This window comes from Rattus norvegicus, chromosome 11 (assembly GCF_021556685.1).
Source record: "Rattus norvegicus strain SHRSP/BbbUtx chromosome 11, alternate assembly SHRSP_T2T, whole genome shotgun sequence".
NCBI lineage: Eukaryota > Metazoa > Chordata > Mammalia > Rodentia > Muridae > Rattus > Rattus norvegicus.
In genome coordinates, this window is record NC_141544.1 from 14,914,727 (window position 1) to 14,940,731 (window position 26,005).

General features: G+C 37.4%; 1 protein-coding gene across 3 annotated transcripts in view; it reads right to left on the bottom strand.

Moving 5' to 3' along the window:
- Positions 1-26,005, bottom strand: part of Epha3 (Eph receptor A3) — a 335,491-nt gene that overhangs the window by 112,249 nt on the left and 197,237 nt on the right. For all 3 annotated transcript variants that reach the window (XM_087575967.1, XM_087575968.1, NM_031564.2), the window contains exon 4: positions 642-797. In XM_087575967.1, the coding sequence (XP_087432093.1) occupies positions 642-797 (156 nt within the window). The remainder of the gene's footprint in view (positions 1-641; positions 798-26,005) is intronic.

The following is a 26,005-nucleotide window of genomic DNA, read 5'->3' on the forward strand; positions in this document are numbered from 1 at the left end:
ATTCAAAACCCAGGTGAATAGTTATGAAAACTTCAGTTTTATGTTTATAAATCTCAGTCCCCTCACCTTTTATTTACCATGACCTATGACCAAGAGATAGCAAAAGATAATAAAAATCTCCAAACATAAATCCTCTGTCTGTAACCTCTCCTGCCTTGGCAAATACATTGTGAGATTCTGAACTCAGTATAGATTTTTTTCTTTGAATAGAAGTTACATTGCAGGAAGTGCTTTAAAAACTAATTCATTCTGTGTGATGAGTGTTGCATTTGTGATGAGTCAAGCATGGAGGAGGAAGCAGAGAGTTTTCAGATTGCGTATGGAAGACAGAAAGATGTAGGCAAATACTTGACACGCACGCACACACACGCACACACACGCATACGCACGCACACACACGCACACGCACGCATTCACACACACACACACAGACAAGCTTGCACATAGTGCACATACATACACATGTGCATGAGCAAGAGTGTACATGCGTGCGCGCGCACACACACTCACACACACACACACACACACACACACACACACACACACACTTCCAAAACAAACATCACAGCCATAGGAAGATACACCAAACCAAACCAAACCAAACCAATCATGGAGGCATGGATTGCAGCAGAACTACTCACGGGTACAAGCCATGGATGGAGGGTCTTTTTCTGCCCGGAAATAATTATTCTCACACCTGCAGTTCATTGAACCATCTTCTTGGGTTGAGCTGTGTGGTGGGCACTTAGTACACTTGGCAACACCATCCAAAGCCTTGTAGAAGCCTGGCCGACAAGCTGCAAGCAAAATGACTCTTTTAAAAATTTTAGCAATTGGCTGGTATCTTGAAATGTGTACAACAGATTGCTGTGTGTAAAAGCATGGATTCCTTATGAGTAAAATGAATTTGTCTCCTCCCATGCTTTACAGAAGCAAGTCACGTGGCCATGTGATTTTGCTTTTTATTCATTCGAATTTGATTTGCACCAAATGTCAAGGGAAATAAACCAGGGGGCGGGGGAGGGAGTGTGAAGCCACAAGATTTAGATTATTTTGGCATTAAAGTATGGTGAATTCTCCAACTTGTATATTCACAGCTTTACTTGGCATTGGAGAATTGGTGGTGAGCATAAAGTATAAAACTATGTCATGATGTCGTCATTTTAAAACACGACACAGCATATGTCCTATCTGCATTGTCATTACCACTGAATTGCACTGTTGATATGTGTTTAACTTTCTAGCTGGATACAACATGGTTCTGAATACTGTAAGCAACTACAGAGGAAAACTTGATACTATGCTGTATATTTTAAGAGGATATTGCATGATCAATTATTATTATTATTATGATTATCGTCATCATCATTATTGTCTTAATAATAACTCTTAACTTCTAGGACAATGGCATAACAACAAGATATTAGTACATTTCATTATGTCTGAAACAGAGAGCAATTTTCTCATTTGTACTATGTTGGATATGGTTTGCTCATAGGTAAAAGTTCCTTGCAAACTCAGTCACTCTCTTTATGCAGATCTCTGCATAATGTGTTTGATAAGTCCCATAAACTGTTTTCAATACTGATCTCAGCTTACCATTAAGATACTTCAAACTATGGTATCCCCATTACTTTAATTTAATATGATAAGATGTCTAACATGTTCTTTTTATTTGATTCATTAAAAAGATACAAAAAGACAATGGGAAGTGAAATCACTGTAAAATTCTTAACAAGATTTCCCTTGACATTTTTTCATGGAAAGAATTTAATATCCAAATTCTTTATCTCTTGAATCTCAGATTCAAGGCTACCTTGATATTGAATGGTGTGTGGCATTTTTACACACATACATTGCAATGTATGCAGTATAACCAGATTTAATTATTTTCTTCTATTAACTTAATATTGTGAATGAAATGCTATTTGTACTCAAGGGAAAAGAATTATCTTGGGTAGACAGATCTTAACTTCTACAGCATCCAGTGCACTATACATTTGGCTAAAATTCCACATAAAAGCTGAATTTTTTCTTACTTAAAGAGAGAAAAGATTTTCTTGGAGTAAAAGGAAAGTTCAAATGCAGACCAGAACATTAGAATCACGTTAATAATAAAAATCATTTCCTTAGTCTTGTCCTTTTCTAGTTTCTAATAAGAAAGTCCATTCCAGGACAACTTTGCAACATACATTTTAATTTTGTTGTCGTACTGAGATACAGACAAATGAATCTTGTCCCCCCAAAAAGCACTAAATAGAAACTTCTGTTTATATCTCACACCTATCACCTCAGAAGAAAATGATGAACACTTTCAAAACAATGTATTTCACTCCTGCTTTCAGTTGAATTCTTTCCAAGATGGCTTTTCATTTTCAAGATGGCTCTAAAAATTAATTAAAAACTAATTAAAATACTTAAAAAGATTAAGTTGCAGTGGCAACGATGTGGTTTATTATTTTGTTTGCTTGTAAGTTTGACTTCATGTTTTTGCTTTAGACTTTTACAGCTTCAACATTTGACAGAAAGGTATTCGCTGAGTATTCAAACACATTTTGTTCATGCTGATTCACATGCTATGGAATATTTCTAAATGAAGAAGCCATGTCTTAGCTACATCACACTACACCAATATTACTGATAACGCTCAGAGATATCTATATTTGATAAGCTTATCAACTTAAAGAGAGTTATATTCAATAAGTCTAAAAGCTACAAACATGATTCAAATTACTAAGTAGAATTTGTACAATCACAGTTAAAGTATAATAGATGATAATAAAAATTAACTACAAAAATATTCAGTTTAGAAAATATTCACCAATGAACTACTTTTCTGATAGGTAATAAATATATCCCCAATTCTAATCACAACAAAAGGACTCCTATAGGGCTTGGTAGGATAAACTTTTAATCTCAGCACTTGCACAGGCTGGTCTATGAGTTCTCTGTGAGTTCCAGGCAGGCCAGGGCTTGAGATTCTTTCTCAACCAACCAACCAACCAACCAACCAACCAACCAACCAACCAACCAACCAATTAACCAATCAACCAACCAACAAACCAATGAACAAACAAACAAATACCCAAGAATATTCTTGCCTCTTCTGCACTGTTTTGGGTTCCAAATAATGAAATGTTACCATACCTAACTTATTTTTTGGCCTCTAATTTTACAAAAATAAATCATTAAAACTAAATTAGCCATTGTACTATTATATCACATGAAAATTAAATCATGTATATTAATTTAGAAAAAATATTTTCTAAACTTAATTTTTTTGCAAATTTTCAATTTTATTTTACCTCTTTTTCATAACTGTCTCCCCTTCAATGTTTTATGCCCCTCTACTAAATTACATTTTAATTGTATTTTTTCTACATTTACTTTTAGATAAATTATTTTACAGAAAGAAATGCTCTTGTCTATAGGTCTGCCTCAAAGACATTTTTTTCTTGTATTTTATATCTAATGCAGGTATGGAGAAATGAAAAACTGTATTAGAAATTAGCAAATCAGAGAGACTATCAGTTTTAAATCATGCTGAAAACAAAATTGGTGGTTCATCCTCTCAACTGTAGATTTTAGGAGTCCAAGACTGGAGTCTACATTACCTTGTGTTCTAGATCAAGAACTACCTCAAAAGAAATAAGCAAGCATAAAACACACAAAATAAACAGGTAACATAATGAAATTGGCATGTATGTATAAAATAAATAAAATATAAAATAAATTTTGATTTTCTCATTGAATGCAATTATAATTTATCTGTTTCGTTTACTGAAGGAATATATTTTAAAGTAAATTTAAGAATCCATTTTCAGTAATAAAATAATTGTTTTGGAGAAAACAATAAATGTAAAAGGGAAGGTGTATCTACCTATCTATCCATCTATTTATCTATCTATAATCTAACTATCATCTGTCATCTCTGCATATACACATACAGACATATGTGTGTTGTGCATGCATTGTATTTGTGTGTGATAGCAGTCTTACTTTATCCTACCCATAAATCATCTTCTCCTCTTGTCAGAAATTAATTTCTGTTGAAGCACTTATTTATCTATTCCACATTCTTTATTCAAAAATATATTCTTATGGAGTTATTGAACACTTTATATTAAAATGTGTATGTATGTGCTTCTCTTTTTTTGGTGCTGTAACAATTTATTTGTCCCATGAAAATATATTTCATACACTAAAAGGATACCACTTTGATAAGTAAAACCATTTTCAAGTAAAGAGTAGAAGGCCTGACACTATTACTGATGGTATGTTGTGCTTACAGGAGCCCAGCATGGCTGTCCTCTGAGAGGCCCAACAAGCAGCTTACTGAGACAGACAGAGATACTTACACCCAACCAATAAACAGAAGCTGGAGACCCCTGTGGCTGAATTAGGAAAAGGTAGGAAGAAGCTGTGGCAGAGGGCAACTCCATAAGAAGACCAGCAGTCTCAATTAACCCAGACCTCAGAGACCTCTCAGACATGGAGCCACCAACCAGGCAGCATATACCATCTGGTCCAAGCCCCTTCCCCACATCTCCCTCACATATAGAGCAGAGACTGCCTGGTCTGGCCTCAGTGAGAGAACCTAGGCCTAACCCTCAAGAGACTTGAGACCCCAGGAAGTAGGGAGACCTGAGAGGGAGTGCAGACATCCTCTTGAAGACTGGGGTAAGGGTGGGAGGGGGAGGAATGGGCTGAGGCACTGTGGGCCAGCAGACAGGAGGAGGACAGTGACTGGGCTGTAAAATTATAAATTTTTTAAAAAAGAGCTAAATTGGATGTGAAAATGTGTATCTTCATGACTGTTCTCCTGACAAACACTCCAGATCAATAGAATTATTAGATTGAGCTGTCTTTGTTTTAAAGGTGACAAGCTTCCTCTAACCTTCCTGTATTCCTGTAAGCCAATATGAGACAGCAAATGCAAAATACAAAAACAAAAAACAAAAAACAACAGCAAAAAAAACCCCACAAAACCAATAAAATCCCTTTAAAAGATTTATACATCGCAACAATTTTTTTTCTGAAATGGTTTTAAATTTCTGTGTATGTCTCGATATGTGTTTCTGTGTGTGCTTATGCCACCTCTGTGTGGGTGACAGACACTAGGAGCAGGAGGCCATTGGGAGCCTAGCAATGTGGATACTAGAACAGGTCACAGGACCATTGGCAGTCTTCTTAATCACTGAGCTATCTGTTCAACTCAATGTCCAGTTTTAAAATAAAAATCTCAGCTAGAAACTCAATGCTTACTGTGAACCAGTCTAGCAACAAAATCCATATGCAAGGAAGATACAAACATATTTAAAACCTGCTGCCTAATTATAGACCTCTCATTTATAACTTCCCTTAGGTAATCTGGTAGTAAAATGTTCTTGGTCAAATGGTGATAAAACTATTCATTAATTTAAACTGCATGTTAATACAACCAAAGGGAAACTACAATGATTCAGATGTCTTAAGTGACAGGGAATGTTTTAAACGCTACCTTCTTATCCTTCCTTTTTCTTTCTTTTTTTTTTCTGTTCATTTGCTCCGTTATGTGGTCCCAAGCATATATTCTTGACTTGTTACATGAGGTATTTTAAAATTAGTTAAGAAGATGAATTCTCATCTTTGATTTTTAAACAGATACATGAATAGGATGAAGTACTGGTTTAAATTAACAGTCATTGATTAAATGTGAGAGAGGCACCCCCTGAAGGCTACTGCATATCATAGTGAATTTTCTAGGAATCAGACTTGTTTGTATCTTCTTGATTGCTGATTAGTGTGGAACACCCCAGCCCACTGTGGATGGTGACATCTTTGGCAGATGGGCGTAAGCTGTATAAAAAATCAGGCTAAAACTAGCCATGAAAGCCAGCTAGTAAGCAAATTTTCTCCATGTTTTCTGCCTCTCCTCTGATTTTGCTTATGTTCCTGCCCTAGCTTCCCTAAATGACAAACAATGCTCAGGGCATGTGGGACAAATCCACCTCTTTCTTCCCAAAGGTCTTTTTGCTCATGATGCTTATCACAGCAGCAGAAAGCAAACATGAAGAAAACTGAGAGATTGGGGCACTAGAGATGTAGGTTCCCTGCGCCCCAGAAACCGCCGGAACCTGAAGGGACCAGATCAACAGTTCTCTGCACCCAAATCCCGTGGGAGGGAGAGCTAAACCATCAGAGGGGCAGACAGGCCTGGGAAGTCAGAAGAGACTACACTCTGCCCACATTTCTAAATCCAGAGGAAAACACCAAACACCATCTGGGACCCTGGTGCACAGGGGCTCCCGAAAAAGGCAGCACAAGTCCTCCTGGATGCTGCCCTCACAGAAAGCTCATAAGCAACACCCCACGAGTAAACTTGAGCCTTGGGACCACAAGTAAGAACAACTTTTCTGCTGCAAGTGACCTGCCTGTTGAACACAGGACACAGGCCCACAGGAACAGCTGAAGACCTGTAGACAGGAAAAACTACACGCCTGAAAGCAGAACACTCTGTTCCCATAACTGGCTGAAAGAAAACAGGAAAACAAGTCTACAGCACTCCTGACACACAGGCCTATAGGACAGTCTAGCCACTGTCAGAAATAGCAGAAAAAAGTACCACAAGAGATAATCTGATGGCGAGGGGCAAGCTCAGGAACCCAAGCAACAGAAACCAAGACTACATGGCATCATTGGAGCCCAATTCTCCCACCAAAGCAAACACTGAACATGAAAACACACCAGAAAAACAAGATCTAGATTGAAAATCATATTTGATCACGATGTTGGAGGACTTCAAGAAAGACATGAAGAACTCCCTTAGAGAAACACAGGAAAACATAAATAAACAAGTAGAAGCCTATAGAGAGGAATCACAAAAATCCCTGAAAGAATTCCAGGAAAACACAATCAAACAGTTGAAGGAATTAAAAATGGAAATAGAAGCAAACAAGAAAGAACACAGGGAAACAACCCTGGATATAGAAAACCAAAGGAAGAGAAAAGGGGCCGTAGATACAAGCATCACCAACAGAATATGAGAGATAGAAGAGGGAATCTCAGGAGCAGAAGATTCCATAGAAATCATTGACACAACTGTCAAAGATAATGTAAAATGGAAAAAGCTACTGGTCCAAAACATAAAGGAAATTCAGGATTCAATGAGAAGATCAAACCTAAAGATAAAAAGGTATAGAAGAGAGTGAAGACTCCCAGCTCAAAGGACCAGTAATTATCTTCAAAAAAATCATAGAAGAAAACTTCCCTAACCTAAAGAAAGAGATGCCCATAAGCATACAAGAAGCCTACAGAACTCCAAATAGATTGGACCAGAAAAGAAACACCTCCCGTCACATAATAGTCAAAACACCAAACGCACAAAATAAAGAAAGAATATTAAAAGCAGTAAGGGAAAAAAGTCAAGTAACATATAAAGGCAGACCTATCAGAATCACACCAGACTTTTTGCCAGAAACTATGAAATCCCGAAGATCCTGGACAGATGTCATACAGACCCTAAGAGAACACAAATGCCAGCCCAGATCACTGTATCCTGCAAAACTCTCAATTAACATAAATGGAGAAACCAAGATATTCCATGACAAAACCAAATTTACACAATATCTTTCTACAAATCCAGCGATACACAGCATAATAAATGGTAAAGCCCAACATAAGGAGGCAAGCTACACCCTAGAAAAAGCAAGAAACTAATTTGGCAACAAAACAAAGGGAAGAAAAGCACACAAACATAACATAACATCCAAATATGAATATAACAGGAAGCAATAATCACGATTCCTTAATATCTCTCCACATCAATGGTCTCAACTCCACAATAAAACGACATAGATTAACAAACTGGATACACAATGAGGACCCTGCATTCTGCTGCCTACAGAAAACACACCTCAGAGACAAAGACAGACAGTACCTCAGAGTGAAAGGCTGGAAAACAACTTTCCAAGCAAATGGTCAGAAGAAGCAAGCTGGAGTAGCCATTCCAATATCGAATGACATGGATTTTCAACTAAAAGTCATCAAAGAAGATAAGGAAGGACACTTCATATTCATCAAAGGAAAAATCCACCAAGATGAACGCTCAATCCTAAATATCTATGCTCCATATACAAGGGCACCTACATATATAAAAGAAACCTTACTAAAGCTCAAAACACACATTGCACCTCACACAATAATATTAGGAGATTTCAACACCCCACTTGCATCAATAGACAGGTCATGGAAACAGAAATTAAACAGAGACGTAGACAAAGAGAATTCATGAACCAAATGCACTTAAAACATATTTATAGAACATTCTATCCTAAAGCAAAAGGATATACATTCTTCTCAGCACCTCATGGTACTTTCTCCAAAATTGACCATATAATTGGTCATAAACCAGGCCTCAACAGTTACAGAAAGGTAGAAATAATCCTATGTGTCCTATCAGACCACCATGGGTTAAAGCTGGTTTTCAATAACAATAAGGGAAGAACACCCACATATACGTGGAAATTGAACAATGCTCTATTGAACAATAACCTGGTGAAGGAAGAAATCAAGAAAGAAATTAAAGACTTTTTAGAATTTAATGAAGATGAAGGTACAACATACCCAAACTTATGGGAAACAATGAAAGCTGTGCTAAGAGGAAAACTTATAGCTCTGAGTGACTGCAGAAAGAAACAGGAGAGAGCATATGTCACCAGATTGGCAGCACACCTAAAAGCTCTAGAACAAAAAGAAGCAAATACACCCAAGAGGAGTAGAAGGCAGGAAATAATCAAACTCAGAGCTGAAATCAACCAAGTAGAAACAAAAAGGACCATAGAAAGAATCAACAGAACCAAAAGTTGGTTCTTTGAGAAAATCAACAAGATCGATAAACCCTTAGCCAGACTAACGAGAGGATTCAGAGAGTGTGGCCAAATTAACAAAATCAGAAATGAAAAGGGAGACATAACTACAGAATCAGAGAAAATTCAAAAAAATCTTCAGATCTTACTAAAGAAGCCTATATTCAACAAAACTTGAAAATCTGCAGGAAATGGACAATTTCCTAGACAGGTACCAGGTACCGAAGTTAAATCAGGAACAGATAAACCAGATAAACCCCAAAACTCCTAATGAAATAGAAGCAGTCATTAAAGGTCTCCCAACCAAAAAGAGCCCAGGTCCAGATGAGTTCAGTGCAGAATTCTATCAGACCTTCATAGAAGACCTCATAACAATACTATCCAAATTATTCCACAAAATTGAAACAGATGGACCACTACCGAATTCCTTCTATGAAGCCACAATACTCTTATACCTAAACCACACAAAGACCCAACAAAGAAAGAGAACTTCAGATCAATTTCCCTTATGAATATCGATGCAAAAATACTCAATAAAATTCTGGCAAACCGAATCCAAGAGCACATCAAAACAATCATTCACCATGATCAAGGAGGCTTCATCCCAGGCATGCAGGGATGGTTTAATATACAGAAAACCATCAATGTGATCTATTATATAAACAAACTGAAAGAACAAAAGTACATGATCATTTCATTAGATGCTGAGAAAGCATTCGACAAAATTCAACACCCCTTCATAATAAAAGTCCTGGAAAGAATAGGAATTCAAGGCCCATACCTAAACATAGTAAAAGCCATATACAGCAAACAGTTGCTAACATTAAACTAAATGGAGAGAAACTTGAAGCAATCCCACTAAAATCAGGGACTAGACAAGGCTGCCCACTCTCTCCCTACTTATTCAATATAGTTCTTGAAGTTCTATCCAGAGCAATCAGACAACAAAAGGAAGTCAAGGGGATACAGATTGGAAAAGAAGAAGTCAAAATATCACTATTTGCAGATGATATGATAGTATATTTAAGTGATCCCAAAAGTTCCACCAGAGACGTACTAAAGCTGATAAACAACTTCAGCAAAGTGGCTGGGAATAAAATTAATTCAAATAAATCAGTAGCCTTCCTCTACACAAAAGAGAAACAAGCCGAGAAAGAAATTAGGGAAACAACACCCTTCATAATAGTCCCAAATAATATAAAGTACCTCGGTGTGACTTTAACCAAGCAAGTAAAAGATGTGTACAATAAGAACTTCAAACCTCTGAAGAAAGAAATTGAAGAAGACCTCAGAAGATGGAAAGATCTTCCCATGCTCATGGATTGGCAGGATTAATATAGTAAAAATGGCCATTTTACCAAAAGCAATCTACAGATTCAATGCAATCTCTGTCAAAATACCAATCCAATTCTTCAAAGAGTTAGACGGAACAGTTTGTAAATTCATCTGGAATAACAGAAATCCCAGGATAGCTAAAACTATCCTCAACAATAAAAGGACTTCAGGGGGAATCACTATCCCTGAACTCAAGCAGTATTACAGAGCAATAGTGATAAAAACTGCATGGTATTGGTACAGAGACAGACAGATAGACCAATGGAATAGAATTGAAGACCCAGAAATGAATCCACACACTTATGGCACTTGATTTTTTACAAAGGAGCCAAAACCATCCAATGGAAATACATAGGCGAACGCCAGCAGCAAACCAGTGAACTGAAAACGGGACCCCCATTAAGGAATTAGAGAAAGGACTGGAAGAGCTTGAAGGGGCTGGAGACCCCATATGAACAACAATGCCAACCAGCCAGAGCTTCCAGGGACTAAGCCACTACCCAAAGTTTATACATGGACTGACCCTGGACTCTGACCTCATAGGTAGGAATGAATAGCCTAGTAAGAGCACCAGTTGAAGGGGAAGCCCTTGGTCCTGCTAAGACTGAACTCCCAGTGAACGTGATTGTTGGGGGGAGGCCAGTAGTGGAGGGAGGATGGGGAGTGGAACACCCATAAAGAAGGGGAGGTAGAGTGGTTAGGGGAATTTGGCCCGGAAACCAGGAAAAGGAACATTCAAAATGTATATAAGAAATACTCAAGTTAATAAAGAAAAAAAGGAAAAAAAAAAGAAGAAGAAGAAAACCGAGCCTAATATTAATCAGGGGTCACAACAAATATGAATAAAAATAACATGAGGTCAAAATTATTTTAATCTGTAGTAGTTGAATTCAAATCATATTCAGAATGTCTAATTCTATAGGTGAAAGAACAACTACTAAATAGGAATTAAATATTTTGGGCCCAAGGTGTCTTAAAAATCACACCATGCCAGCTCCAGCAAATCATGAAGCAAAAGGAAGCACTGAGGCACAAAGGTTATAGTGAGTAATCAGTGTAGAAGCGATTTGGGATACAAATTTGGCTTCCTTCCCAAAGCACATAGCACACTCTTCCTCCAGCTTATAATTGATGGTACTGAGCTCCACTGATACACAGAGAGGATCAGGTTACCATAGTGAAAGAAAAACAAATGCACTTAGAAAACCTTGGTGGCTACTGTTGAAAGAAAGGAGGCAGTCCTAGCTACAAAGTGAGTTCTGTCTCAGATTGACAAATGTGGCTGACTTTTAGAAGAAACATGGACCTAATTAAGGGTTAAAAGGCTCATTTCAATTTGAATTAACCTTAAATTATCAAACAAAGCTGTTAGTAAATAGTGCTCTTTTAATATTCAGACATGAGCTGCTACATACCAGGCTACACCACCAATTCCCAGTTGTAAACACTATCTAATGGCCAGAACCACCCGACTAAACAGATGACTTCCTACCCTTAAAAATATCCACATCTGACAGGGGCTATTTGTCAGTTCAAGGTCAAAGCAACTGTTTATTCTCTAATGATCTGCACTCCTAATCTTGCAGAAACTCTATTCTTTGTCACTTGAGTTGAGGTAAGATGCTTGGTGGCAAGACTGGGACATTTCTCTGTTCAGTAGTTAAACTGCCTTCAAACCATCGCATTGACAAAGTGATCAAGTGTTTCCTTCTCAGACTACTTCCTCCCTCCAAAAGAATGCCTAAAGTAAATGCTACCACACAGAATCCATAACAATGTGGTATGGCTCAAAGGTAGCTTAGCATTTTTTGTGACTTTACTGTGCTTTCTGTTGTCCTATCAGATTAAGAAGGAGAGGTGCCAGTAACATTAAAATATGTTCAGTGTGCTTTCACCATGGAGAATGTGTGTATGTTTTTACGTGTGTCTGTATGTGTATCTGTTTTGTGTATGTGTATACATATGTGTAAGTGTATAGGTGCATGTGTGGAAATATGTATGTATGCATGTATGTACGCTATGTGTACATATGTGTGCTATATGAACGTATGTGTGTATGTGTGTGTATGTGTGTGTGTGTGTGTGTGTACATTGTATGTGAGATTCAATCATTAAGTACAAGTCAGGGAAATGAAAAGTGTGTAAGGATGCATACTGGGTGTGGGCTCACACATCAACATCCATCTCTCCTTTCTGGTCTATTGACATCGACAGTCTGATGCACATTCATACACCACAGTTTTATTAGCACTCACGTTCATTATATTATACTCTTTCTTAGCCTACTTATTTACACACATATCTTTTTAAAAGGGCAACATGAATGAACATGATGGATGACTACAAGTTTTGATAACCTGTTAATGTGAATTTCATACTTTTAATTTCCAACAGTTAACTCTCCTTTGGAGAAAATTTGTCACAAAAAAGCTTATTATTTTTAAAATAGGAAATTTGAATGAAATCTAAGAAAGATGTCAAACGTGGAAGAAAACTATCCAAAGTGTTGAATGCTGCATGACAAAGATGGAATATTTCCTTTCGAGTGTGAGTCAACCACTCTCTGAGGTGGGAGAAGCCTGAAGATCTGAGAAAGAGTATCATCATGGTAATTTTATAAGAAATTGCTGCGTGTGTTTTTATTCTTTAACATGAACAAACATTATAAATTATTTACTTATATTCTGAGAAAATGCCTTCGGGTTTCAAATGGACACTATAACCATTTATATAATTCTATTATTAAATTTATATTTTTTGGCTTTAGTAAAATAACTAAAATGATATTATGATTTGAAAACCAATAGATTTGGCCTGCAGCTCACTGCTCCCAAACCCCATGGGAGAAAGAGCTCACCGCCAGGAAAGGTGGGCACTCCTGAGACTGCAGAGCGGAAGAGACCACCAACACTGCTCACCCCTGCACACATCCCTGGCCCAAGAGGAAACTGTATATGACCTCTGGGATCCCGTAGATAATGGCACTGGAGCATCAGGTCCCCTGCGCACAAGACACTGCCAGAACCTGTAGGGACCAACCGGATAAACAGTTCTCTGCACCCAAATCCCGTGGGAGGGAGAGGTAAACCTTCAGAGAGGCAGACATCCCTGGGAAGCTAGAAGAGAGTACACTCTGCCCACATTTCTGACTCCAGAGGAAAACACCAAAGGCCATCTGGGACCCTGGTGCACGGGGGCTCCCGGAAAGGGCGGCGCAGGTCCTCCCGGTTTCTGCCCTCTCAGAGAGCTCATAAGCAACACCCCCACGAGCAAACTTGAGCCTCGGGACTACAGGTAAGACCAACTTTTCTACTACAAGCAACCTGCCTGGTAAACTCAGGACACAGGCCCACAGGAACAGCTGAAGACCTGTAGATAGGAAAAACTACACGCCCAAAAGCAGAACACTCTGTTCCCATAACTGGCTGAAAGAAAACAGGAAAACAAGTCTACAGCACTCCTGACACACAGGGTTATAGGACAGTCTAGCCACTGTCAGAAATAGCAGAACAAAGTACCACAAGAGATAATCTGATGGCGAGGGGCAACCCAAGCAACAGAAACCAAGACTACATGGCATCATTGGAGCCCAATTCTCCCACCAAAGCAAACACTGAACATGAAAACACACCAGAAAAACAAGATCTAGATTGAAAATCATATTTGATCACGATGTTGGAGGACTTCAAGAAGACATGAAGAACTCCCTTAGAGAAACACAGGAAAACATAAATAAACAAGTAGAAGCCTATAGAGAGGAATCACAAAAATCCCTGAAAGAATTCCAGGAAAACACAATCAAACAGTTGAAGGAATTAAAAAAGGAAATAGAAGCAATCAAGAAAGAGCACAGGGAAACAACCCTGGATATAGAAAACCAAAGAAAGAGACAAGGAGCCGTAGATACAAGCATCACCAACGGAATACAAGAGATAGAAGAGAGAATCTTAGGAGCAGAAAAATCCATAGAAATCGTCGACACAACTGTCAAAGATAGTGTAAAACGGAAAAAGCTACTGGTCCAAAACATACAGGAAACCCAGGATTCAATGAGAAAATCAAACCTAAGGAAAATAGGTATAGAAGAAAGTGAAGACTCCAGCTCAAAGGACCAGTAAATTCCTTCAACAAAATCATAGAAGAAAACTTCCCTAACCTAAAGAAAGAGATGCCCATAAGCATACAAGAAGCCTACAGAACTCCAAAGAGATTGAACCAGAAAAGAAACTCCTCCCATCACATTAAAGTCAAAACACCAAATGCACAAAATAAAGAAAGAATATTAAAAGCAGTAAGGGAAAAAGGACAAGTATAAAGGCAGACCTGTCAGAATCACACCAGACTTTTCGCCAGAGACTATGAAAGCCAGAAGATCCTGGGAGATGTCATACAGACCCTAAGAGAACACTAATGCCAGCCCAGATCACTGTATCCTGCAAAACTCTCAATTAACATAGATGGAGAAACCAAGATATTCCATGAGAAAACCAAATTTACACAATATCTTTCTACAAAGCCAGTGATGCACAGCATAATAAATGGTAAAGCCCAACATAAGGAGGCAAGCTACACCCTAGAAAAAGCAAGAAACTAATCGTCTTGGCAACAAAACAAATAGAAGAAAAGCACACAAATATAACCTCACATCCAAATATGAACATGACAGGAAGCATTAATCACTATTCCTTAATATCTCTCCATATCAATGGTCTCAACTCCACAATAAAAAGACATAAATTAACAAAGTGGATACGCAACGAGGACCCTGCATTCTGCTGCCTACAGGAACCACACCTCAGAGACAAAGACAGACAGTACCTCAGAGTGAAAGGCTGGAAAACAACTTTCCAAGCAAATAGTCGGAAGAAGCAAGCTGGAGTAGCCATTCCATTATCGAATGAAATAGATTTTCAACTAAAAGTCATCAAAAAAGATAAGGAAGGACACTTCATATTCATAAAAGGAAAATTCAACGAAAAGATGAACTCTCAATCCTAAATACCTATGCTCCAAATACAAGGGCACCTACATACATAAAAGAAACTTTACTAAAGCTCAAAACACATATTGCACCTCACAAAGTAGTAGTAGATTTCAACACCCCACTATCATCAATGGACAGGTATTGGAAACAGAAATTAAACAGAGATGTAGACAGACTAAGAGAAGTCATGAACCAAATGGACTTAACAGATATTTATAGAACATTCTATCCTAAAGCAAAAGGATATACATTCTTCTCAGCACCGCATGGTACTTTCTCCAAAATTGACCATATAATTGGTCAAAAAACAGGCCTCAACAGGTACAGAAAGATAGAAATAGTCCCTTGTGTGCTATCAGACCTCCATGCCTTAAAGCTGCTCTTCAATAACAATAAGGGAAGAATGCCCACATATACATGGAAGTGGAACAATGCTCTACTCAATGATAACCTGGTCAAGGAAGAAATAAAGAAAGAAATTAAAGACTTCTTAGAGTTTAATGAAAATGAAGGTACAACATAGCCAAACTTATGGGAAACAATGAAAGCTGTGCTAAGAGGAAAACTCATGGCTCTGAGTGACTGCAGAAAGAAACAGGAGAGAGCATATGTCACCAGATTGGCAGCACACCTAAAAGCTCTAGAACAAAAAGAAGCAAATACACCCAGGAGGAGTAGAAGGCAGGAAATAATCAAACTCAGAGCTGAAATCAACCAAGTAGAAACAAAAAGGACCATAGAAAGAATCAACAGAACCAAAAGTTGGTTCTTTGAGAAAATCAACAAGATCGATAAACCCTTAGCCAGACTAACGAGAGGATTCAGAGAGTATGGCCAAATTAACAAAATCAGAAATGAAAAGGGAGACATAACTACAGAATCAGAGAAAATTCAAAAAAACCTTCAGATCTTACTAAAGAAGCCTATATTCAACAAAACTTGAAAATCTGCAGGAAATAGACAATTTCCTAGACAGGTACCAGGTACCGCAGTTAAATCAGGAACAGAGAAACCAGTTAAACAACCCCATAACTCCTAATGAAATAGAAGCAGTCATTAAAGGTCTCCCAACCAAAAAGAGCCTAGGTCCAGACGGGTTCAGTGCAGAATTCTATCAGACCTTCATAGAAGTCCTCATACCAATATTATCCAAACTATTCCACAAAATTGAAACAGATGGACCACTACCGAATTCCTTCTATGAAGCCACAATACTCTTATACCTAAACCACACAAAGACCCAACAAAGAATGAGAACTTCAGACCAATTTCCCTTATGAATATCGATGCAAAAATACTCAATAAAATTCTGGCAAATCGAATCCAAGAGCACATCAAAACAATCATCCACCATGATCAAGTAGGCTTCATCCCAGGCATGCAGGGATGGTTTAATATACGGAATACCATCAACGTGATCCATTATATAAACAAACTGAAAGAACAGAACCACATGATCATTTCATTAGATGCTGAGAAAGCATTTGACAAAATTCAACACCCCTTCATGATAAAAGTCCTGGAAAGAATAGGAATTCAAAGCTCATACCTAAACATAGTAAAAGCCATATACAGCAAACCAGTTGCTAACATTAAACTAAATGGAGAGAAACTTGAAGCAATCCCACTAAAATCAGGGACTAGACAAGGCTGCCCACTCTCTCCCTACTTATTCAATATAGTTCTTGAAGTTCTATCCAGAGCAATCAGACAACAAAAGGAAGTCAAGGGGATACAGATTGGAAAAGAAGAAGTCAAAATATCACTATTTGCAGATGATATGATAGTATATTTAAGTGATCCCAAAAGTTCCACCAGAGATGTACTAAAGCTGATAAACAACTTCAGCAAAGTGGCTGGGAATAAAATTAATTCAAATAAATCAGTAGCCTTCCTCTAAACAAAAGAGAAACAAGCCGAGAAAGAAATTAGGGAAAAGACACCCTTCATAATAATCCCAAATAATATAAAGTACCTCGGTGTGACTTTAACCAAGCAAGTAAAAGATGTGTACAATAAGAACTTCAAACCTCTGAAGAAAGAAATTGAAGAAGACCTCAGAAGATGGAAAGAACTCCCATGCTCATGGATTGGCAGGATTAATATAGTAAAAATGGCCATTTTACCAAAAGCGATCTACAGATTCAATGCAATCCCTGTCAAAATACCAATCCAATTCCTCAAAGAGTTAGACAGAACAGTTTGCAAATTCATCTGGAATAACAAAAAAACCCAGGATAGCTAAAACTATCCTCAACAATAAAAGGACTTCAGGGGGAATCACTATCCCTGAACTCAAGCAGTATTACAGAGCAATAGTGATAAAAACTGCATGGTATTGGTACAGAGACAGACAGATAGACCAATGGAACAGAATTGAAGACCCAGAAATGAACCCACACACCTATGGTCACTTGATTTTTGACAATGGGGCCAAAACCATCCAATCGAAAAAAGATAGCATTTTCACCCTGTTCAAAGCTTAAGTCCAAGTGGATAAAGGTCCTCCACATCAAACCAGATACACTCAAACTAATAGAAGAAAACCTGGGGCAGCATCTCGAACACATTCTCAGTGGAAAAAAATTTCCTGAACAAAACACCAATGGATGCAGAAAATATGGTACATCTACACAATGGAATATTACTCAGCTATCAAAAACAATGACTTTATGAAATTCGTAGGCAAATGGTTGGAACTGGAAAATATCATCCTGAGTGAGCTAACCCAATCACAGAAAGACATACATGGTATGCACTCATTGATAAGTGGCTATTAGCCCAAATGCTTGAATTACCCTAGATGCCTAGAACAAATGAAACTCAAGACCGATGATCAAAATGTGAATGCTTCACTCTTTCTTTAAAAGGGGAACAAGAATACCCTTGGCAGGGAAGAGAGAGGCAAAGAGTAAAACAGAGACTGAAGGAACACCTTCAGAGCCTACCCCACATGTGGCCCATACATATACAGCCACCCAATTAGACAAGATGGATGAAGCAAAGAAGTGCAGACGGACAGGAGCCTGACGTAGATCGCTCCTGAGAGACACAGCCAGAATATAGCAAATACAGAGGCGAATGCCAGCAGCAAACCACTGAACTGAGAATGGGACCCCCGTTGAAGGAATCAGAGAAAGAACTGGAAGAGCATGAAGGGGCTAGAGACCCCATATGAACAATAATGCCAAGCAACCAGAGCGTCCAGGGACTAAGCCACTACCTAAAGGCTATGCATGGACTGACCCTGGACTCTGACCTCATTGGTAGCAATGAATAGCCTAGTAAGAGCACCAGTGGAAGGGGAAGCCCTTGGTCCTGCTAAGACTGCACCCCCAGTCAATGTGACTGTTGCGGGGAGGGCGGTGATGGGGGGAGGATGGGGAGGGCAACACCCATAACAAGGGGAGGGGGATGTTGGCCCGGAACCCAGGCAAGGGAATAACATTCGAAATGTAAATAAATACTCAAGTTAATAAAAAAATATATATATATTTGAAAGAAAATAATTACATTAAATAGATGCATCTGAAATATTGATGGAAATAGCCCCAGATGCAAAAGTTAATAAATCTAGGTTATGGTCTTGAGTGGACCTCTTGCCACGATTATGAAAAAAAATTCTTGATTGGTATTCTCGGTCACATAGAATATTTCCTTTGAACATGCATGAAAATTTCTTAATTGCTTATTTTTTTATTCTTTGAAATTAAGGAAAATTTTAAGTAATAAAGTTTCTTTTGTTTTTGTATGCTCTATTAGGTCTGAAATGACAATTTAAAAAAAATTATTCCTGTAACAATTGAAAAATGTGTATTTTCTTAACCCAAATACCAGTGTGTACAACCTGGTTTTTATCCCTCGAGGAAGCTCTGCTATGAGCCTGAGACTCACTTGAGTTACGACATCTTTCAGCTCCCTCCTAAGAACTCCTAAGTGTTACATTGTGGGGGAAAGTAGTGGACCCACAATTATCATTGATTTTCTTATGCACTTGTCTGTGAAATATGTTATTTTCCTCCAAAGAGTCTTAAATAAAGTCATAAAACATGAAAAAAATCTGACTACTGTCAAAAAAAAAAAAAAGAAAACCAACAGATTTAAAATAAGCCTATCCTGTTTAATTTATACATTATTTATGTTATTGTAGTATAATATTGCTTATTAAAGGAGGAAAATTACCATTAAACGGCACTAAATATTTGCTTTAAAAAATCTAAGGCTATGCCATTTTAAAGTAACAGTAATTGTTTTAATGTTAAAATTAAATGCCACTGGGGACTGTTTCTTGATGTACTTTCATGTTTATGATAAGTACCTGTTCCAAGAGAAAAAGTGGATTTTATTTCAGATATTCTGAAATCCATTCTCTAAATAGATAAGAACTGATTTTATTAGGACAACAATTTCAAATGTAAATAAATGCCCAGGATATCGTCCTGATGTGATCCTCCATGTGCCTTTACAAACTGTTTTTTGCTGGTGCAAGAGGGTCACATGGGCAGGCCAGAGAGAACAGGCAGGAGAACTGAAATTCAACAGGAGATTATCGATGGAGAGTAAGATCTGGCGTCTTAAAGGTGCCCTGGGATATTTGCTGTCAAAATCTAAGGGTTTCTGTTAAGAAAAAGCTCTCTTTTGTCTCAAACAATTATATGTTGAAGAAAAATAAGCTGAATCCTTCCATATTGAAAGTGTAAAGAGTACAACGGTCATTCATCAATGTGACAGACAGCATGCTTATATACAACACTTCAACTTTATGTAAAAAAGTTTCATCATTTTAAGGCAAAATTTTTTATTTTTATAACATGCTATTTTGCCAGTGAGAAAATTTTCACATAAAAATTTAAATTTATATGCCCAAGGTAAAAACTGTTCTCATTTCTTCTAATCTCAATGATGAAGCACCTCATATGTAAGGTCTATAATAGGACATCATAGTATTTCACAGTGATGTTATGAAATTAGTATAACCAAGACTTCTTAAGGAAGGACATTTCTAACTATAAATACTAACATATTGTTCTCATGGTATGGCTGAGACCATCTTTAACTTTAAGAACTATTGGAATGAAAAGGATGGGGGGAGTTTGCATGTTTAAGGTGAGGAGAAATGAAAGGGAAGAATGAAAGGAAGAAGCTAGAGAAATTGTTGAAGAAATCTTAAAATTCACTGCTTACACTCAACAAACCATTTCAAACTTGAGATCCAAGGGACAGATGGATGGGACATATAACAAGAAGGCCCACAGTAGATGGTCTGCAGTAGGAAAATGTGTGTTAGCTAGGTCATTTCAAAGAAGCTCCAATGTGGCCATCCAGATTCAGTGTTGCCATACTCAATGTCAGGGCAGCTTGGGGAGTAACATGATAGGTTTGTCTCCTTTGTACTGAAATAGTCACTTCCATTATTATGTATAAATGTGCACAAAGCTTTTACACTTTCCTGATTTAAACACCACTGTACTTCAGGGTGAAAATGGTAACTGAATAAACTTAATTTTTCAGGTCTCAGTTTTGTTTGTTTGCTTCCTTTAGAATTTTGTTATGGACTTTTAACTACTTTGCTTAAAATGTTTGATACCTTTTATTGATATTTTTTGCCTCTGCCAATTCACCCATATATCCTCCTGCCTCCCTATCTACCATCTTCATGTTCTTTTTCATTACCTGTCAAAAAAGAAAAGACAAAACAAACACACACACACAAAATAATAATAATAAAATAAATATACTAGATTAACTTCATTAATTCCTTAAGGTTCATCCTCGGTCTTGTTTCGCATCCAGTTGACTCATGAGTTTGACCTGCCTTTGAAGAAAATAAGGCAGAGGAGCAAAAGGGAATTGGGAAGGGAATTCTGAGACTGCTACATCTGATTCTAGCATCGCACATTTTGTCTTGTCTAGAAATCTATGTAGACTGCCCTATCCTGTCGGCACAACCCTTACCAAATCTTCTAATAAAGTTATCATCGCACAGAGTGTAACAAGTACTATTTGCTAAAGCCTTGCCTAGTACAGTAGTTGTCATACCTCCATATATTCAACATTCATGTTTCAACAATGGCTCCAATAGGAAAAATCAGTCATGATTATACCTGTTTTATTCCTCATTAAAGGAATTTGGAAGATGGATTACTTTATAAGACCATCTATTCGTTTATCATGGATTGAATAACCTACATTGTCCATGATGAAACAGGGAACTTTTATTGTACAATAGGGAAAATAACAAATTATTTCCAAACCAAAATGTTAAGAAAGTAATAAAATGGGTTAGAGAGATGGTCAAGAGCACTTGTTACGCTTGCAGATCTCTCAGACATTGGATCACCAACCAGGCAGCATACACTAGCTAAGGTGAGGACCCCAACACATATACAGCAGAGGACTCCCGGGTCTGGGTTCAGTCAGAAAACATGCACCTAACCCTCAAGAGATTGGAGGCCCTAGGAAGTTTAGGGGTCAGGTGGGGTGGGGCTGGGGACATCCTCGTGGAGTGGCGGTAGGGTGGGGTGGGAACTGGGAGGAGGTTTGGGATGTGGAACAATCAGAGGGTGGACCGGAAGGGAATAAAATCTGGAGTATAAAAATAAATAAATAAAATAAATTAATAAAAAAAGAAACTAAGTTCCTAGCCCTCGCAACTATTCATAAATTCATTTCCCTCGGAGAGTTTGAATTTTTCTCTTTTTCTTTTTTTAAAGCAAATCCTTACTAGAAAATTTATATATATATGCAAATATATATATATATCATGTGACAGATTATATATTATATATTTATATATGTTATAAAATATTTTATTATATAATTTTATACATTTAAAACACATAACCTATTGTGGCACTAAACTAAATTACTTAAAAACCTCAATACAGTCCTACTAACATAAGATGAAGCACAATGAACACAAACAAAAACATTGCAAAGGCATTATTATTACTATTATTATTATTATTATTATGTACTTTTAAAGTATAAGACTGCTAAACACTGTCACACACAGTAGGTAACAGTCTAACAAAGTAATTTATTTTTATTGATCTATTTTATTATCCATCAAAGAGGAAGAAAATTCTCTAGCATACAATTTTTAACCAAGGACTAAGAACCATGTTTATAACAAAAATATTTTAAAAGTACAGTGCAATAGAAGAGACATTATGTTCCTGCTCTGAAATTTTGGAGGGGTTTTGAGCAAAGGGGTTGTTTTTCTTTTTGTACTTTTTTTTTGTATTACTTTTATTTTTTTTACACTCCAGTCATTAACCCCCTCTCATCTGTCCTCCCACAGTTCCTCATCCCATTATGCCTCCCACCTGTCTCTAGTCATCTAGTAGGATGTCCTCAGCCACCCGCCCACCCACCCACCAGCTACCAGATCTCCCCATTCCCTGGGGCTTCAGGTCTCTCAAGGCTTAGTCACTTCTCCCACTGAGGCCAGAGTAGAGGGTCTTCCGATGTTTATGTGTCAAGGGCCACTTATCAGCTAGTTTTTGCTGCCTAGTTGATGTCTCAGTGTCTGAGAGATCTCAGGGATCCAGGTTAGTTGAGACTGCGGTCTTCCTATGGGGCTACCCTCCTCCTCAGCTTCTTCCAGCCTTTCCCTAATCAACCACAGGGGTCCCCGATTTCAGTCCACTGTTGGGTATAATTGCCTACATCTGTCTCAGATGCTTGTTGGTCCTTTCAGAGGGCAGCCATGCTAGGTTCCTGTCTGTAAGCACACCATAGCATCAGTAATAGTGTCAGGCCTTGGGGCCTCCCTTAAAATGGATCCAAATTTGGGCTGGTCACTGGACTTTTTTTCCCTCAGTCTCTTTTCTATTTTTGTCCCTGCAGTTCTTTTATACAGGAACTATTCTGGGTCAGAGATTTTGACAATAGGAAGGCAACCCCGTTTCTCCCCTGCCTTTTTTTACTGGAGATAGACTCTCTACAAATTCCCTCTCCCCACTGTTGAGCTTTTTACCTAAGGTCCCTCACTTAGAGTCCTGAAAGTCTCTTACCTACCAGGTCTCTGGAACATTCTAGAGGGTCCCCCCATCTCCCACCCTCTGAGGTTGCATATTTCCATTAATTCTGCTAGTCGGGGCTTCTCTCCTGTTCTCCTGATACCTGAAAGTTATCAAAACTTTTCACTTTCCACTTACTTGATGTCACAAAGTGGATAACACTATTTAAAGTGTAAAATAATCACCTTATTTTGAAAGAGATGGTAATCATCAATATAATTACATGTTTATAAATAAAACAATAAGGTAGTTAAGTGTCAACAAAAGACACCTATAGCTGGGTGAGATGCTGGGCGCAGGTTGTGGTTCTGGGCTGGGTGGTACAAGTTTGTGACCCAGAGCTTTAGAGTAAGCACAGGGAGATGCAAAGTTAAAGCCATAGTGAAATGACACCTCAAAAAGTCATGAGAAAAACACAAGTGATTATGGGGTGTCCAGTCCCAATAGACATGTTTATAACACAAATCCCGCACTTAGACTCAGGGAATATCATGAAAGAAAGGCAGAAAGGTTGTAACAGCCAGAGAAAGCAGAAAATTTGATGTGAAATTTTGTCTTCCACAAATGAAGTGAAGATTCACAAGTGATACTTAAAGCTGTGGCTGCCTTAACAAAACGTGAACAAGGACAGGTAGACATGCTACCATAGAGGACAGGTAGACATGCTACCATAGAGGACAGGTAGACATGCTACCATAGAGGACAGGTAGACATGCTACCATAGAGGGGAGATCTCATGGGATTCCTAGACACACTAGAGATACATTCAAAAAATTAGCTTCTGCAAGGGAACCAATAACTTTAAAGGAGGAAAGGAATCCTTTTTCATTTCTAAATACCCATCATGTTCTGCATGCCCAATTACTGTGGTCAGCTAGCCACAGACATCTAAAGAGAAAAAATACTCAACCTCATGATAGAGATTAATATTAAGGTTTCAAAATGAAATACTTGGAAGATGATGAACAAATATTTAAGAATATTATCTGTCTAACTCACTGGTAACTGTAAAATTATAAAATATAATTAGCATATTAACAAGGTTCAATAATGTATATAATTGACTAATAAACTATATTATAAAATTTAAAGTGAATTGTCAATTTCTCAGTTTATTTTTTCAAAAAATCAATTTCAAACAATGTCTTCAGGGTAAGGAAATATGAATTATATTTATTAAATTTTCTTTTTATGAAGTGAATAGTTTTAGTTAGATGAAAATGAAAAGAAGCAATTTTAACCAAACAAAATACTATGATTATATTTACTGTCTAATATTAAAATAAAGGCTGCAATTTTCAACACTTTGTATAAACTTAATTTAAGGACTTATTTGCTTTCTGCAAATGGCAAATGGAAATCCCAATATTTGTCTAAAAAGTGAGGGACTGGAAAGAATTGGCAAGAATACGAAAAAGAACAAAATCAGCCCAGAATATTACTGGAACAGAGAATGTGGGTGTCAAATTAATCTTGGGTGTCATGCAGATCAATCAAGCCATGAAATACTTGGGAAGGTGCATGCTAAGGGAATGCTTTTAATACATATTGAGTGTTGTCAGAAGTCATTGAAACTTCACGCATGAGGTACACAGTAATCAGATTTGTTTCAAAGTCCATTCTTGCAATGTGAGGAAAATGTATGGATCAGAGTCAGGAGGCAACAGAGAGAAGTCTGTGGAAGGAATCATAGCAAGAGCTGAGAGGACATAAATAGACAAATTGTTACAGATACAGAACCATAATCTGCTGAGTTATTTTGCAGTAATATTGATGAGTGTATGAGATATAATGAGGGATGCACTATAATAAATGAAATCTCACAGTTTTGATAGTTAGGTTAAATCACCTGGCTGCAGATTGTTACATGTCACATACAGACACACACACACACACACACACACACACACACACACACACACACACACGTGCAAAATATATAATATGTATTTGAAGAAACAATTAGGATCACACTCCATATAGTTTTGTTTTCAAAGTAGTCCAAATTACTAATGTTTGAAAAATATTTTGATGTGTTGTTTGATTGACCTCAGAACATTTAAATTCTGCTTTCATTTGCAAGACATTTGGCTCTGAAGCAGAAAAACATGCCCCATGGATTCTATTACGGCTTTCTTGTTTGCTAATGCATAATCTATGTGATAAAGCAGAAGAGAAATTATGAAAAGATCTGCACTATGTACTATGCTATTAGGCTAACAATTTATAACCATTCTTACTGCTGAAACACTGGGGGTATTTGATTTCGCTGGGTACATACTAATATTATAATGCAGATGTGAACTACTACAGTTTTAATCCTGACTCTGCCAGTTCCTGTTATATAACTGGGTCAGTTACAAGGCGTCCCCATGCTTTATGTTCTTTGCCCATAAGATGGCAATAGTTGAAAAATGTTAATAGGGTTCCATGAGTCTTATATGAATGTCTTAAAATGTATGCATATTAGAATTTACTGGAGTAATATTTTACCTGAATAATTAAATAACTCAATAATGTGCACAACTGTTTGTATATATACGAAACAAGCGAGTTTGTTAGTATATTAGTATATTAGAATAAGGTTAAACCACACTCAACTTTTCTTATTTTCCTTTTTTTGAAGAGTTTGTTCCTTGGAGTATCCTGTTACTTATCCTTCTCTATTAAACTTATATCTTCACAATTAAAAAAATACAACACAAAATGTCTTTCCCATCCCAAAGCTAGTTATTGATAAAGAGGTGACAAGCCCTTTGTTATAACCAATACTTACAACTATTGAGATTTTCTATTTCTATATAACTTGTCTCTAA